At 41.1% G+C, this 16,492-nt stretch overlaps 1 protein-coding gene across 1 annotated transcript in view; it reads right to left on the reverse strand.

The window, feature by feature from the left end:
- Positions 1 to 3,946: 3,946 nt before the first annotated feature.
- Positions 3,947 to 16,492, reverse strand: part of LOC124110350 — a 36,481-nt gene continuing 23,935 nt past the window's right edge. The window contains exons 13-20 of the mRNA XM_048383809.1: positions 14,700 to 14,922; positions 13,834 to 14,015; positions 12,401 to 12,605; positions 11,478 to 11,646; positions 10,372 to 10,538; positions 9,598 to 9,679; positions 8,074 to 8,286; positions 3,947 to 5,240 (exon numbers count right to left, since the gene is read on the reverse strand). Coding sequence (XP_048239766.1) covers positions 5,124 to 5,240; positions 8,074 to 8,286; positions 9,598 to 9,679; positions 10,372 to 10,538; positions 11,478 to 11,646; positions 12,401 to 12,605; positions 13,834 to 14,015; positions 14,700 to 14,922 — 1,358 coding nt within the window. The 3' untranslated portion in view covers positions 3,947 to 5,123. The remainder of the gene's footprint in view (positions 5,241 to 8,073; positions 8,287 to 9,597; positions 9,680 to 10,371; positions 10,539 to 11,477; positions 11,647 to 12,400; positions 12,606 to 13,833; positions 14,016 to 14,699; positions 14,923 to 16,492) is intronic.

Consider the following 16,492-nt stretch of genomic DNA (forward strand, 5'->3'; position numbering starts at 1 on the left):
CCGATTCACTTTGCCCTTCCTTGACAGGCGTGGTCGTGTCTGGTGACGTCGAAATGAACGTCAAGGCAATGAGACTTCATGACAGATTTGGCGTTGGATCAGTTACGTCACTGGGCAGTACTATCGCGACAACATACTGACACCCGGTTTGCAAGGCGTGTTGGTCGACGTTTTGTCTCTCAGGATGACAACGCCCGTGCTCACCGTGCACGAATCGTCAGTGTTCACCGCCATTAGACTGCCAGGGCCAGCAATGAGCCCAGACCTTCCCCCCATTGAACACGTGTGGGACATGATAGGAAAACGTGTGCGTCAACATCATAGGCCGCCGACCACGTTGTCTGAACTTAGCCAGGCGCTGCTAGAGCAGTGGGGCAGCCTCCCTCAAATCGCCATCGTCGAGTGAATGAATGTTTGACAAATCGTGGCGGTATTACACACTGCTGATTCAAAAACGTAAACTTTTAGATTTCCCATCTTACCCCTATTTGTCCTTTAAGTCGTTGGCTGTCATAACATCTACTGTCATACTTCACTACCGGTTGTAATGTGTTGCCAATTGATTCATTATTATCATACAACTAATACTAAAAAATATCATCTCTTTCAATTGTGGAAAATTTAAGTTATTTCAGAGTATTCTTTCTAAAGAGTATACTATGCAACGTTGTTTTTTAAAGTTTGGAATTCTATGTTTTAATATCGTTTCTCTTGCTGATCAGTTAATTTATTTTCATCGCAACCTGTTGCTTATATTGCACTCAACGATGTCATTTCCTGGAAACTACATTACATCCCATTGTACGGGTGACAGGATTTTAGTCATTTTGAAGTGCTTATTGAAGTGCCAATTGGTTTGAAATAACGCTCCAATAGTAATACATACACAGAATAACGTCATATATCCACACCCGAACTTCGACCTGGCCGAACTTAACTTACAAAGCTACATTTCTATCTGTCAGAGGTTCAGGACAATTTGTCAAAAATGAACACAAATGTCATCTGAGGTTAACAGAGAAAACAATATATGAAATATGGATTCCTCATTCATAACATCTATGTAAACCTTGGGGTTAAGACATTGAGGCAAGAAGTAGGCATACCCATGGGCACCAAGTGTGCTTCCTTTCTTTCTGATCAGCTTCTTTTTTGCAAATGATTAGGAAGTTATGCTCGGATTAGCAAAAATCAAAACAAGTAATTTGGCCAAGAAGTTTAATTTAAGCTTCAGGTATAACGAAGATCTGATATTGTTCAATAACACTTAAATAGCCAGTTCCCTTCCACGATGTTACCCACCTGAACTAGAAATAAAGGAGACCATACAGATTCATAGTGCCAGTATGGCAAGAGGGTGGCTTCACGTTTCCAAAAGACAACTTTCCCTTTACGTCAAGCCCTCTATTCCAGCAGCTCCAGCCTTTGGTGTCAACATTTCCCATCTTTTGCTGCACAATTGAGCATGCTCGTTCCAGAAGATTTCAAAGAGCGTCATGCGACTCCTGCCCAAACGTTGTTTGATCAGAGTTACAACAAATAAAGCCTCAGCTAAGCTTTCAAAAACCTTTATGGTTGTCCTGTGACGAACCTTTCAAAATTAGAGGCACCAGTGACAAAAATGATAATTTCTATATATAATTATGGAAAGAATTTGGTCCCTTTTGTTCACTATTATTTCTTTGACACAAACATTGTATCCATAAAGGAAACAATACATTGATATGTTTTGCCAAAGGGACATGTTATGATTTATACCTGTGTTTGTATACTATGACTTTCTACATGCAATTTTGCCACAGCACAAAATGTAAGGTGTCTGTCATAAGCTGTGAAAGCGCATATGCATTGATAATGATTAAAATCCACTTATTCCACGACGACCGTGCCTCCGTGGTCTATTTCTATTCTTTAAAACAATTGTTTATATAACATGTCACATTTGGTCTACTTGTTCTTAAAATTTTTAGTTTTATCTAAACTCTGACATTTGTTAGAACGTTCACCGCAATAACAAGAGTGAGGCAGTGCAGACGTGTCATTACAAGCGGAATGCAATTTGACCTAGTTCCGGTCTGAATAGAATACGGCGCTCTTGTAATGTAGACAGACCGTGTTTCTCAAATGCAGTATGTAAGGGAGGTAATCGCATAATAGTCAACACATGGTGAGGTGAGGCGAAATATGGTTTAACGTCGCGTCCCAGATACTGGTCCGGACTGATGCCGATTTATAGTACCAGCACCCTTAGTAGACTAGACTCAGTATACTAACTCCGAGCCTACCAGTCCTTGTTTTAGCTCCTTAATGCTAGGGTAACAACAAGACAGACAGGGTAACAACAAGTACCATCTTTTAACGTCTTTTGGTATGACGCAGCCGGGGATCGAACTCCGGACCTTCCGCTCTCCAGGCGGATGCTCTACCACGAGACCACGGAAGCGGTGTAACATGTGAAACAGGGAATATTGTTGCCAGGAACTTGACTTTGCTGATAAACCATATTGGGACAATTAGGTTATTGTAAATATAGTTGACGAAAAACACCTGCTTTGCCGCCGTGTTGATGTCTATCATCAACATGTTCTTGTAAACATTGCGGTCTCACCTGGGCAAAGCCCACGTGGGCGTACATATATGTCCTTGCTTGTTTGTATGTTGTTAATCTCTTCACCATGGCACCTGATACGGCTTGACTCATGGAGCTCTGAGTTTTTGCGTTTCAAGTGATGATTACACAAATGTAACAAATGTTTTCTCTCTCCTTTTGTCCCTCGTATATGGATGTTGGAAAAAAATGATATCCGATTTACATTCATGTTGATACAAGACACATTGGGCTTTTTGTTGGTTTCTGAGGAAATTCTTATGATTTGTCAATTACACAATTTACTTTCAAAATTCATATTCGAGAGAGTTAAACATTGATCCAAAGAAATTAAGTGAAGATTTGGTCAGATAAATATACTGCCAGTCGGAAATGACGTTTGATATGACTGCAGACAGACGTTTAAACATGTACAGTCACAACATTTACCACCATACCAGTTTAGCAATGGGCGATTATGTCAACAAAAGTGAAAGTAGAAATGTACTTAGAATTTAGCTTACTCTTATATACTGTATAAAATATGTAGATTTCTGTTTTCAATTTCACAACTAATAGTGAATAAAACTACATCGCCAGCTTGAGCAGATGGCGGTGCAGCTCATATTTAGTTGGCTTAAGACAAGAATGTATGTACCACCAATTTCGCAGTCATCGAGTTGTATTGTCTGCAGTGCATCATTTCTATTGTAATTAAAAGGCACCAACATTTCCATTGCCATAAATGATTCAGTTGTAGAGGTGGTCGCGGTGATTCTTTCACGTAAGTGACGTAGCCGTATAAATCTGTCCTGTGCTCTAGTGGTGTTTTCTGGTCACCCAGAAACTGGGAAGGCCACGTTTTGTCCCGTGTGTCTGATGACGGTTCCACAATCGTGTAATGTTGCTTGGTGCTACGTGAAAAAACCTGGCTACAGCTAATGATGTTTCATGCATGAAACATATAATAATCAAGCATGCATGATTCGTGATAATAAATATTAATCCATGCATGCTTCCTGTACTCGGGATTTGAGCTGGCTAAGCTAGCGACATTCTTTAGTTTTATTGCAGTTTTAATAGTCGTGTCAGGATCAGCTGATTGCGGGTTTGAATCCTAGTGCCGATGGCCCTTGGTTAAAATAGCACCATCATCGAAGTGATATGGCATGATAAAGGCTATTCAAAACTTCGTAAACCCTAACTCACTCACTAGACCTGTTCATCGACACATATATTCCACTGCGGTAGTGATGTTTAGGCGTTTCTCTTGACCTCAAACATCATCACAGGAATTAAACGTGTTCCAGCTTTACTTATGAATTTAGTGACGAAATACATTTATATTGAAAATATTAAGTTTATGTTTCATTAAAGTGAAACAGCAATTCATGTCGGAACCGATTCAATCAACCTCAATGACATAATGGTTTTCAGAGTAAGGTCGTGAAGATCAGTTAGAAAGTACATAAGAAATAGAACATGTGTTGTTTCTCTCCGCATGGCCTGATATTGTTAACATTTGCACTCGTGGGTGCGCTGGTCTGACAGAGTAGTTGGACATTGTGACAATTACTCGATTATTTACAGGCCACCATTTAGTGCAATGTTGTATAACAAACAAACACACAAACAAAAACAAATCCAATACGGTAGATAAAATAAACTTCACTTCAATGTTTAGGGCTGGCCAAGCAGTTCAGATATAATACCAAGACTCGATAAGTTCTACACACGCAATTATATGAAAAGGGTAGAGACTTCTACTCAGAGTATCAGTAATTATTGCCCGCAAAAGCTCACGATAAGGAAACGAGCTGAGAATTATTCGCTGCAGTACTCCGCACATTGATCTTTGGGTTCAAATGTGATAGTCTTTTTTTTTATCCGCGCCAACTCATTCAGAATTGTATTCTAATATAAATGTTTGATGTGTATGTAACTGATTCAGTCAAGAAAAGGGGCACGTGGCCTGTCTTAGGAGTGATCATGGGTTTGCATCCTAGATTCAAGGTTTGTGAGCACCATAGCCATGATCGTGGGTAAACGCCTAAGGCCTGCATCACTTCCGGCGTTCCTCTCGCATCATGCTGACACCACGTGATATGACTGAAATTTTGTTTAAAGCTATTCTTGAAGACCCGTGTAGAATTGGTCTTCAGCAACCCATGCTTATCGTAAGAGGCGGGATAGGGTGGTCAGGTTCGCTGACTTGGTTGATGCATGTCATCGTATTTCAATTGCGTAGATCGATGCTCATGATGTCAATCACTAGATTGTCTGGTTCAGACCAGATTATTTAAAGACATCCGTCATACAGATGGAATATTGATGAGTGCGGTGTTAACAACAAAAATCTGTTTGAAGTGGTTTATACCAAACCATTTTCACACATCAGTTCATAAGAGCAATGCGTCCTAATTTCAATGACGGTACATGAAGTGAAAGCATGTAATAGCTATTCAAGCCTTGTACGTAGTTACGGTGTTATTTAAAACAGTGCCATGGAATCAGCAACCTCTTCATCCACGCAATGTCATGACCTCCTCCTGAAGACGAAGCGGATAGGATGTTTGGTCCCCACAAATATTCTGTATCTGAGTTCTACCTCTTCATGTCCTTGCTCTAGATCCACCTGAAAATGCTGCATTATCTGAAAAGGACAAATGCATATCGATGTAGGTCAAGACAGACGGATGCTTGTACATCAATTGAGCATGAGTGAGTGAGTTTGGTTTAAATCCGATTTGAACATTATTCCAGTTATGTCACGGCGTGTTAGCATAATGTGGGAGGAAAGCCCGAAGTTATGCAGTCTAATAAGACATTTACCATTTCGGTGAAACCAACGAGCACGAGTATGGTGCTGAAAAGCCTGAAAACATAATCGGTGGGAACCGGGATTCGAATCCATGGTCATAGGTTTCAGGCGCACCCAAAGTACTTGGAGCGAATTGAGGCGCCTTAAACCACTGGGCCACTCGTGCCCAGACAGGTTTAACTTAAGCATGCTTCTAAAACAGCAAGAGTAATGCTATGGTGTTCCAGGTACATGACTAAATGTGTAATAGATTCATTAATTGATACGTCCATGGTGATAAGTACCATGATCTCTTTGTGGGTTCACGCATGACCTCTCACACCAACAGAAATATGCAATTTGAGGCTTTCAAGCTAACTTACAATAGATAAAAGCGACAAAGCACTTTCCAAAACTGGATAATAAAGAACCCAGGATTCATTAGGCGAATTTATCACACATATGATAGGGATTCCCTCCGTTGTCTTTGTGTATTGCCTGTATAAATAAGTAAATGAATACTGTATACTCCTGTAAGTTATATTCCGTAGATATCATGGCGATTTAATATCTTCGAGTCTGACATAGCAAACTAGTGGTTGACTGCATCAGCAAAGATGATCCAAGCCGTTTGGGTTCGATGGCACGGAATGGTAGCCAACCGATCCTCATTAGATGGGTGTTACGACAAGCATTGGGTACTGGAGTATATCTGCCCGATCCTCATTAGATGGGTGTTACGACAAACATTGGGTACTGGAGTATATCTGCCATATCGCCATTAGATGGGTCTTACGACAAGTATTGGGTACTGGAGTATATCTGCCATATCGTCATTAGATGGGTGTTACGACAAGCATTGGGTACTGGAGTATATCTGCCATATCGTCATTAGATGGGTGTTACGACAAGCATTGGGTACTGGAGTATATCTGCCCGATCCTCATTAGATGGGTGTTACGACAAACATTGGGTACTGAAGTATATCTGCCATATCGTCATTTGATGGGTCTTACGACAAGCATTGGGTACTGGAATATATCTGCCATATCGTCATTAGATGGGTCTTACGACAAACATTGGGTACTAGAGTATATCTGCCCGATTCTCATTAGATGGGTCTTACGACAAACATTTGGTACTGGAGTATATCTGCCATATCGTCATTAGATGGGTCTTATGACAAGCATTGGGTACTGGAGTATATCTGCCCGATCCTCATTAGATGGGTCTTACGACAAACATTGGGTACTGAAGTATATCTGCCATATCGTCATTAGATGGGTCTTATGACAAGCATTGGGTACTGGAGTATATCTGCCATATCGTCATTAGATGGGTCTTACGAAAAGCATTGGGTTCTGGAGAATATCTGCCCTATCCTCATAAGATGGGTCTTACAACAAACATTGAATACTGGAGTATATCTGCCCGATCCTCATCAGATGGGTCTTACGAAAAGCATTAGGGACTGGAGTATATCTGCCATATCGTCATCAGATGGGTCTTCCAACAAACATTAGGTACTGGAGTATATCTGCCCGATCCTCATCAGATGGGTCTTAAGAAAAGCATTGGGTACTGGAGTATATCTGCCCGATCCTCATTAGATGGGTCTTACGAAATCATTGGGTACTGGAGTATATCTGCCCGATCCTCATTAGATGGGTCTTACGACAAGCATTTGGTACTGGAGTATATCTGCCCGATCCTCATTAGATTGGTCTTACGACAAACATTGGGTACTGGAGTATATCTGCCCGATCCTCATTAGATGGGTCTTACGACAAGCATTGGGTACTGGAGTATATCTGCCATATCGTCATTAGATGGATCTTACGACAAACATTGGGTACTGGAGTATATCTGCCATATCGTCATTAGATGGGTCTTACGACAAGCATTGGGTACTGGAGTGTATCTAACATATCGTCATCAGATGGGTCTTACGACAAACATTGAATACTGGAGTATATTTGCCTGAGATTCCCCACGAGTAACATAAATCACGGCTAGAAGAGTGGCATTTGTAGGCATTTTAACTGTGACACTAGTAATGAGCTAATTTGAAGCGTCGTTGCGATACTAAGACAGAAACCTACCGTAATGAATATCCTTCCTATCAATGCATTTCCCCAGGCTTTATGTCTTAATGGCTTTATGGTAAGGACCTAGCAAAGTTTTTTACACAACTTTGAACATTATTTCATTTAAATCACGGCGTGGCGATTTAATTAATCCCCGAAATAACGCAGGTCTTAATATGTTTAGGTACAAGCTCGGATATCATTCTGGCAGACCAAAGGTCATAATAAAGACAAAACTGGGAGTTGATCAACAGACCTTGACCAATTTAGGGTGGCAACACTGTACAGCGAGTGAGTGAGTGAGTGAGTGATCATGAGTGAGTGAGTGAGTAAATGTTCCTTAACGCCGCCTCATCAGTCTTGCAGCTATTCGTGGCGATTGTGCAACCAGCTGCGGCGCATAGCGAGTTGGCCACACAAGACCCTGTGTTAGAGAATAGGTTACTCTGATTATATTCTGATACGAAGTCATATGTATGGTCTGAATTGAAACCCGAAAGCCTCATCGATATATCGAGATCGAGATCGAACTTAAATACATCGCTAGTAGAACCGATATGAGATATATGCGCATTAAAGGTGTTTTCTATGTGGAATACCTTTGTTATTGCGAGATATATTTCTTGTTCCGCAAACCTCCTCCCTACACATTGACGAGGGCCGAACCCGAACGGAAGTACAGCGGATGACGGGATGGGAACCGTCCTTCTTCCTGTCTCGTCTCTCAGCCATCTCTCAGGGAGGAACCTGTCCGGATCAGGAAAGTATTCCTCGTCCTTTGCCGCTTTCTGGTTCATCATGGCTACAGAGGTCTGAAAAATGCATGAGGTGTGTCTCTGATCGTGGGTTTGAAGCCAAGTTTCCCCCTGATTATGTATCTGGGTTCGTCAGCACCAAAAGTGGGCTCACCAAAGTGATGAACATCTAAATCAAAACGTCAACATCAGGAGAAACATTAGGAGAAACATTAGGAGAAACATTAGTAGAAACATTAGTAGAAACATTAGGAGAAACATCAGGAGAAACATTAGGAGAAACAGGAGAAACATTAGGAGAAACATTAGGAGAAACATCAGGAGAAACATTTGGAGAAACATTAGGTGAAACATTAGGAGAAACATTAAGAGAAACATCAGTCTCGATTTGCTGCCGAAACAGATTCCAGATTCCTTCCGTAAAAGGCAAACTAGTGGTGAAACTTATATGAATGGATCACTTAAAATGAGTGATGTTCGCGAAAAGGGTAAGCAGCGCCTGATTTAGACCAGCACCACTCCGGTATTTTCACCCACATCAAGCTTACACGCCGTGATATACCTGAAATATTGTTTAAAGCGGCCTTTGGCGAGCATAATACATATTTGGGTTTCTTAATACATGTATACGACATTTTCGCTTCGGAAATACAGAAGGATAATGCCATTTTTATCATTTAGTGTGAATTTTAACATAACATGTTTAAGACGCAATTTCACTGAAGGACACTTAAGATAACCGCGTTAAACGCCCCTCATCATTGTTATAGAGCTGATTTGCAGCCATGTCAGTCTACATAATCGTACACACATCGATGTATGGAGAGTTGGAGTAGTTCCTGCTTGGTGAGCTAATTTGCATATTTATTGTATCATAATACAAGTTCTTGGGTTTATAACATAATCCATTACATCATTATTATATATAACCCTCCAGCTGTATCTGATACCTATATCCATAATTACTTCAGTATCAGCGTCTTCTTATTGTTAAGAGTATCCATGTAATTCATTGTGAAACTTAATTATTTTTAGACGTCACTTCATTGTGTGTGAGTGAGTTAGTGAGTGCGTCATCGGGAGACTTCATTACGGTAATCATATGACGGTGTGCCAGCTTGATACAAGATGAAAGCTCGAGGTGATGTAGGTCTTAGACATTTACCACTTTCGGTTCACATCACTTATGACAATTTTTAGTAAAAGGCATCATAACGAATGAAACTATCATATAAACGATAATGCAAAACGTCGGAAAGGGTAACAAAGCGAAACTTTTCACCAGTTCTTTGGATTGTGAAATGAAACTTATTTTATGGTAACTACACTTAAAGTAAACTATCTCCAAACGCCAGTAGTTTAACTTACACCTGCAGGGATCCTGTAGCCTCGAAGCACAATGTCGGTGGGTATGTATCTCTGTGGACCGGACAGTATAGGATAGGCTAGTCTGAAAATGAATAATATTCAGTCTTAAGACGCAATGTTCAGAAGCATTATATGTGTAATTGAAAATATATTTAATCCATTAGCAGCTCATGTACATCATCTCATTGGCTGTCTTGTCGTAAGGATGAGGAAGATGAGTGATGAGTGTACAGCTGTGGGTGGGGACCGGGGTGGGGACCTGAGGGGGGTGGGGGGGGGGGGGGGGATCCGGTGGATGTCCAAAGGCAACCCCTCAAGCACTGTTATCCCTTTGTCACTCCGACATGAGGCTTATTGAATTCGTTTAAGCCACTTTCTTGACATTCTTTGTATGTAAGACCCTGTTGCGATTATAGGTTAGAATAGGTCCCCAGGAACCTATACCAGTTCAAAGAGGGAAAGAAATGGGCGGTCTATGTGACCTGGTTGTGTTATCATACCCCTCTAGCGTGGGATGTTGTACGTAATATTAATCACCGGTTAGTCTGATCCAGATTATTATTATCATGCTGTCGTAATATGGCTGGAATATTGCTCATTCCTGCGTATGCAACAATTAAACAACCCAACGTTATGTAAGCGGAATGTAGTCGGAATGCCAACAGATCGTAGACCTTACCACTGATAAACCAACGATAATTAATCAGAACAAATATGAGATTAGGCGACACGGATGTTTGGTCCTTGCATTCAACATTGGCGACCTACGTGTACCTGAACGACTCCTTCATACAAGCGAATATGTACTTCATCTTCCCGAGGGCCTCCGTCGTGAGCGGAGCCCGTGGACCAACAGCCTCAACGACTTCTGCAAACAACTTGTTCTGCTTGTCTGGATTACGTGCAAGATAATACAGAACCATTTGGAGGTTCCGCGCTGTCTGAAAACACAACAGTCATGTAGGTATTAATGAATATGATGATGAGATAATATATCTATCTTAAAACAGTACATGGATATCTCGTTTCGCTGCTGATGGAACTATGGAAGCTTATAGGTGTTCATGACACTGATATTACATCATGATGATGTGGTTATCTGAAAGTCATTCTATGATGAGAAGAATGTCCTGATAAGATGGACATTATTTGTAAAAACCATCAGTAAATATTTGATAACCGGAGACCTTTTGCGGAAACCCGAAAAAAGAAGCGATAATATAGATAATGATCGAAAATAACGAAATTACTGAACCATGCTGAAATTGTTTACATGATAGAACCTCGAGAGTATAAACTACACTACTCAACGAAGCCAACACGTCAATAAAGCACACACTTGTCATTTGTTTGTTTACTGTTTAACGCCGCACTCAGAAAAAGTCCAGCTACAACGGCGGTCTACAAATAATCGAGTCAGGACTTGACAATCCAGTGAATGACACCATGATTATCTATCTATTGGGGCATTCATCAACCAAGTCAGCGAGCCTCACCACCTGTCTGCCGTTGTACAAAACAACCTTAGCCCTAAGACTGTCGTAAGTCTGTGTTAATGCGTGGGAGTTACGATCACCTCAGCGCTAATATCGCTTTGTACAACGACGCCCTGGTTCCGTTTATCGCCTATCACGACATTAGTGGGTTGCGAAAGGCCAATTCTAACCCGGATCTTCACGGGTCGTGAACCAAGTCAGCGAGCCTGACCTCCTGATCCCGTCAGTCGCCTCTTACGACAAACATGGGTTGCTGAAGGCCAATTCTAACCCTGATATTCACGAGTGTACCCGGTTATTAGCAAAGGGGTATACTATGTCTGAACTTAGAAGGGCGAAGCGAGTAAGTCAAATCAAACAGTGTGAATGATTAAGCCATGTTACCGATTCTGTCCCCGAGCTAAATAGTTCGAATGCCACCGATCCCATTTCTTCAACCGAGAGTTTGTCTAACATCAACAGCGACAACATGAAGTTGTTCTCGTCCACGACGCCGTCCTGCTGTCTCTGCTGGATGTTCGTCAGAGTGTTGGAGTAATAGTCTGTAGCATGACTACAATCACATATAAGACAACATATGAAAAAGAAACGGGAATACTATTTGTTTGAATAAATAATCTATATACTAAAAATTATCAATTTGGGGTCGCCATTATGAAAATGTACATCTGTTATAATTCCAAATTCGATCCTATTACGATCCATTGAAATTTCCCACACATTTAGTGATACCCTTCATATCACAGAAATACTGTTCACGGCAGCATATAATTCGCGGATATTAGTTTTACTGAATTCAGGGACGATTCCCTACATTGTTTGAATCCATGCTTCCTGGAAATTAACCATATCCACATTGTCCGTGTAATGCTGAATGCATGAACAATCATACACAAGATTTCAGCATGTGTATAGGGCAGAAACTGCTTTTTGTTGTCTCGAAACCTAGATTTTATGCGATCAGGCAAGGCATCACCGTACTAGTTGTAGGCAGTACACCCAGTCCAACAAAAAAAAACACCTCTACACACACACCCTATTCTGACTGTGGAGCCCATTTCTGGTGTTTCCCGCTTTGATATTACTGGAATATTCCTGAAAGCGGCGTAAAACCATACTCACTCACTCATTCATCTGACACGCTTTGATTTTCGAGTGCATATGAATTGTGTCTGTTCTATAAACATTCAGTTACAATCAAACAGATATAACACAGTTATGTAATCAAATGAGTCACTTTGGACGTATACCCCTCGCATTTGTGCCCCTAATATTTGCCGTTTATTGAAATAGGAGTTATTTATTACCTGATGATGCGATTCACTGCAGCGTCGTATTCTCTTTTCGCCCTCCATGGTAATTTCTTCAGTAAAATATGGGGAATAGTAAGTGTTTCATTCATCAGTTTAAACATCGTCTGTATGTCTTTCAGATCTTGCATTTTCTCAGGATCACTGTCTGTGTGTGGACTCAGGTACCCAAGACGTTTGTTGTAGGCAACCACGCTGATGCCTGTTGTAACAAACCATACAGGATATGCATGTGAACGCATGTGTTTGATTTAACGACACAGTCGGCCATATTCCAACTGTATGATAGCAGCTTGTGGAGAGTCCAAACAATCCAGTGATTGATATTATGAGCATCAATCCACCCCGTAGGGGTACTTCCACACGCTACCCAACCAAGCAGCTGAGTGTGACACCCGATCCAGTCGCCTCTTACGACCAGACCATCTAACTCAGAAGGTCCCCAGTATCCCATGCTAGTCATCCATTCGGACTACAGAGGATCTGGTGGTCAGGCTTATCGCGACGATCTTTTTTATTGCTGCTCATGCCATCAACCATTGGTTTGGCTAGCCCAGCATAGATTATTAACAAGCCGTGATATTCCTTGGCTATTGCTGAACGTGGCGTTTTATATATATATATATATATATATATATATATATATATATATATATATACGCTCACTCTGCAGTTGACATTGAAAAAGAATAAAAGCTCATCACCATGCGGTGTGTATCATATGAGATGGCTTACGACTCGCTGGTCTGGACAATATCAGGATTCGAGAACGAAGATATGTTATAGTTTATATCTAGCCTTCCTCTTCGCCAAATTAAAGTAATTGGTGACATATTGGCTTATGATTTAATACATTATGTGTGTGACCCGTGAAGATTCCGGGGTAGAATAGGTCTTCAGCAACCCATGCTTGCAGTAAAAGGGGACTATGCTTGTCGTAAAAGGCGACTAACGGGATCGGGTTGTCAGGCTCGCTGACTTGGTTGATGCATGTCATCAATCCCAATTGCGTGGATCGATGCTCATGATGTCAATCACTGGATTGTCTGGTCCAGACTCGATTATTTACAGACCGCCGTCATATAGCTGGAGTATTGCTGAGTGCGGCGTAAAACAACAAACCAACCAACCAAACATTATGTGTGTCGTTTTTTGCCAATCCAATAATAGCGAAACGTCACTGTCCATATCAGGAACGTGACCTGTCAAGCCATACCACACAGCAGGCCTGATACCACGTATCAGTCGGCTGAGTTTTGTACGTAACGTCATGGAATGTTTATGACGTCACAAAATTCGATGACGTCATGAATAGAGGCCTCGGTCAGATATGGGTCTCAGGGTGATACGGGTCATTATATGTAAAGGGTGATCATCTCTACTTATCTTCTATATAGAATATTAACATGATAATTATGTAGGATGCTTACTTTCGCAGGCATATCTGAAGAACATTTCCAATGCGCCATCCTTTTGGATTTTACCCAGTTTTATCTGAGCTACAAGATCATCTGCGACTTCGTTCTGTACCGGAAGATAGTGATGCGCAGAATCGACTTTCATCATCCGGGCATTTAGAGGACTTCGATATCTGTGCCATTCTTCTCCCTCTCTTAGGAATAAGAAGGTAGAGTTTGAAGAATATAAAATGGCTTTAAACGTCAAAGTCCAGATATAAATTTAATTAGCAATGACTTCTTGAGGTCGAGAGGACGAGTTTGAAACATTATCAGACATGTTCATATGGTTGCCAATAGCCCATTCTGCTTCTTGCATTCGTAGGGGCGGTCGGGTAGCCCGGTGGTTAAACCCTTCGCTCATCACGCCGAAGACCCGGGTTTGATTCCCGACATGGGTACAATGTGTGAAGCCCATTTTTGGTCTCCCCCGCCGTGATGTTGCTGGAATATTGCTAAAAGCTCACTCTTGTATTCGTAAATACACCATGAAATGTTTCATGAGGAAAGCTCACTAAGACCCTAGATAATATGTTTACCATATGTTTTTATCTACATGTAAGAAAATCAGCTTGGGTCGCAGATTTGCTAAGTTTCAACCGTAAGGAAAAATATTCAACATAAAAAAACGAAAACAAAAACAGCCTTTCGAATATTTTAGCTTTCCACCTTTTATTAACTTAGTACTTTTGTCCTTACATGTACACATATATGCTCTCTGCCTCATGGCATCCATTCACCTATTGAAGGAGTTAGCATATTCTCCGAAACGTTGTGTTCCTCATAATAAAGAAGTTGACATCTAAACATTCTAAAATGTTTCAGTATACAATACTTACAGACTACCAACTCCTTTTGGTATGCCGTATTTCTCACAGTGCAAGACATTGATATAGGGCTCCATCCTCCGGGGGTACCTCCCTTCACTCCGCATCACCCTCTCCATGTCCCCCACGTCCGACACCAGCACCACCCACTCACCCAGGCGAACACGGACGAGGGGGCCGTACTGGCTGGCGAGATCATTGTACAACATGTTCGCTGTCTCCACGGTGTATTTTGCTGAAAGTGGTGGAGCGTGTAAAGGAAGAAGGTTAATAAGGATCACCCATCCTCGCGTATCTAGTGTATTATATCCAATTTCTGTTATGATTAATACCCTTGACCCATTGGCCACAATAGCCTCATTTTGATCCCGATTCCTACGCTGAAAATAGCCAATCAAATTACTCTCATGAACGATAGGAGTTCTGTGCTAAGCTGTACATAGGGGAGAGGGTAACGACGCTACATTTTAAAAAAAATGTGTTTAGATCCATACCGGAACATATTTTAGGTCTAAACATGTTTAGGGTCTTCATGTGTTGAAGACCCTAATTGGGGCGGTGGGTAGCCTTGTGGTTAAAGCGTTCGTTCGTCACGCCGAAGGCCCTGGCTCGGTTCCCCACATGGGTACAATGTGTGAAGCCCATTTCTGGGTCCCCCGCCGTGATGCTGCTGGAATATTGCTAAAAGCGGCGTAAAATCACACTCACTTACTTATTGATATCATGGTAGGTAGTTTAAGAAAGCGGCGGTTTCTATGGGCTTGTTGGTGTTTAATGGGGATACAGAATAGTATATAACAGATGGTATAATAATACAGAAGTATGTAGGGGTGGGGCTATCTAAAATAAAGTTAAGGGTCTATCGTAGCAATCAAATATACTTTCAATGTCAGCTTCAGTGATACACAGTTTAAACATGTTTTGCCTGAACTTTTAATTTTGTTTAAATTCTAAACATTTTTCAACATGTTACATTCTAAACATGTACCATGTGTAAGTTCTAACCATGTTTAGATTGTGGAGATGTGTTTAGGTGGTGTTTAGGCTGTGAGACGACAGCTCATTTCATGTGTTTAGACCCTGAACACCAAATGTGCTTTCCGTTTGGGATTTAAACACATTCGTGAACATGTCTTGTATCTGTTTACATTCTAAATAAAGCGACAAAACCCTTTTCCATATCCAATAGAAATCGTAAAGCAGAGTCGATTTACAATTCCGACTCATCATAAGCATGTGTTTATGAATCACTATCAAATAGTAATGATACCAGGTGTTCGAGAAAAGGTTAGGGTATCCTGCCCACCGGTGGCACCCGTCACAAACACATGCAAAGGAAAAGCAATTGTTCACCTGAAAAAAAACATGGGAACATATGGTAAAAGTCAAAGTAGGGAATAGCATTGGACATGATTTGTATCACTAATTGGAAATGTCCTCCACATGTCTCCAGTGCATGAAGCGTCTAGCGTACACGTAAAAAAAGAAATCGACCTCTGTGCCCTGGATAATCGTTGGTGAGGATCACTGCACACTTTTGTAGTAATAGTTTTAAAAACGTATAAAAAATGGTTCCTTTATACAAGACAGTGACGTCATCTAAAAAGTTGTAATAATCGCATAGATGATATCAAGTTGCCTGTTATGAAACGCTTCCATCTTAGTTCGAGATATATCTAGTTGTAATCCCTACGGACTAATTGCTATTGTTTGTTATCACACAGTCCGCAAAATGTATGGGAATAGAACAAGCTATACATCCATATACACCATACTGCAGTTGTCATAATTGGGCGCAGGCTGAT

The sequence above is a fragment of the Haliotis rufescens genome, unplaced genomic scaffold (assembly GCF_023055435.1).
Source record: "Haliotis rufescens isolate VD_foot unplaced genomic scaffold, xgHalRufe1.0.p SCAF_5, whole genome shotgun sequence".
Lineage (NCBI taxonomy): Eukaryota > Metazoa > Mollusca > Gastropoda > Lepetellida > Haliotidae > Haliotis > Haliotis rufescens.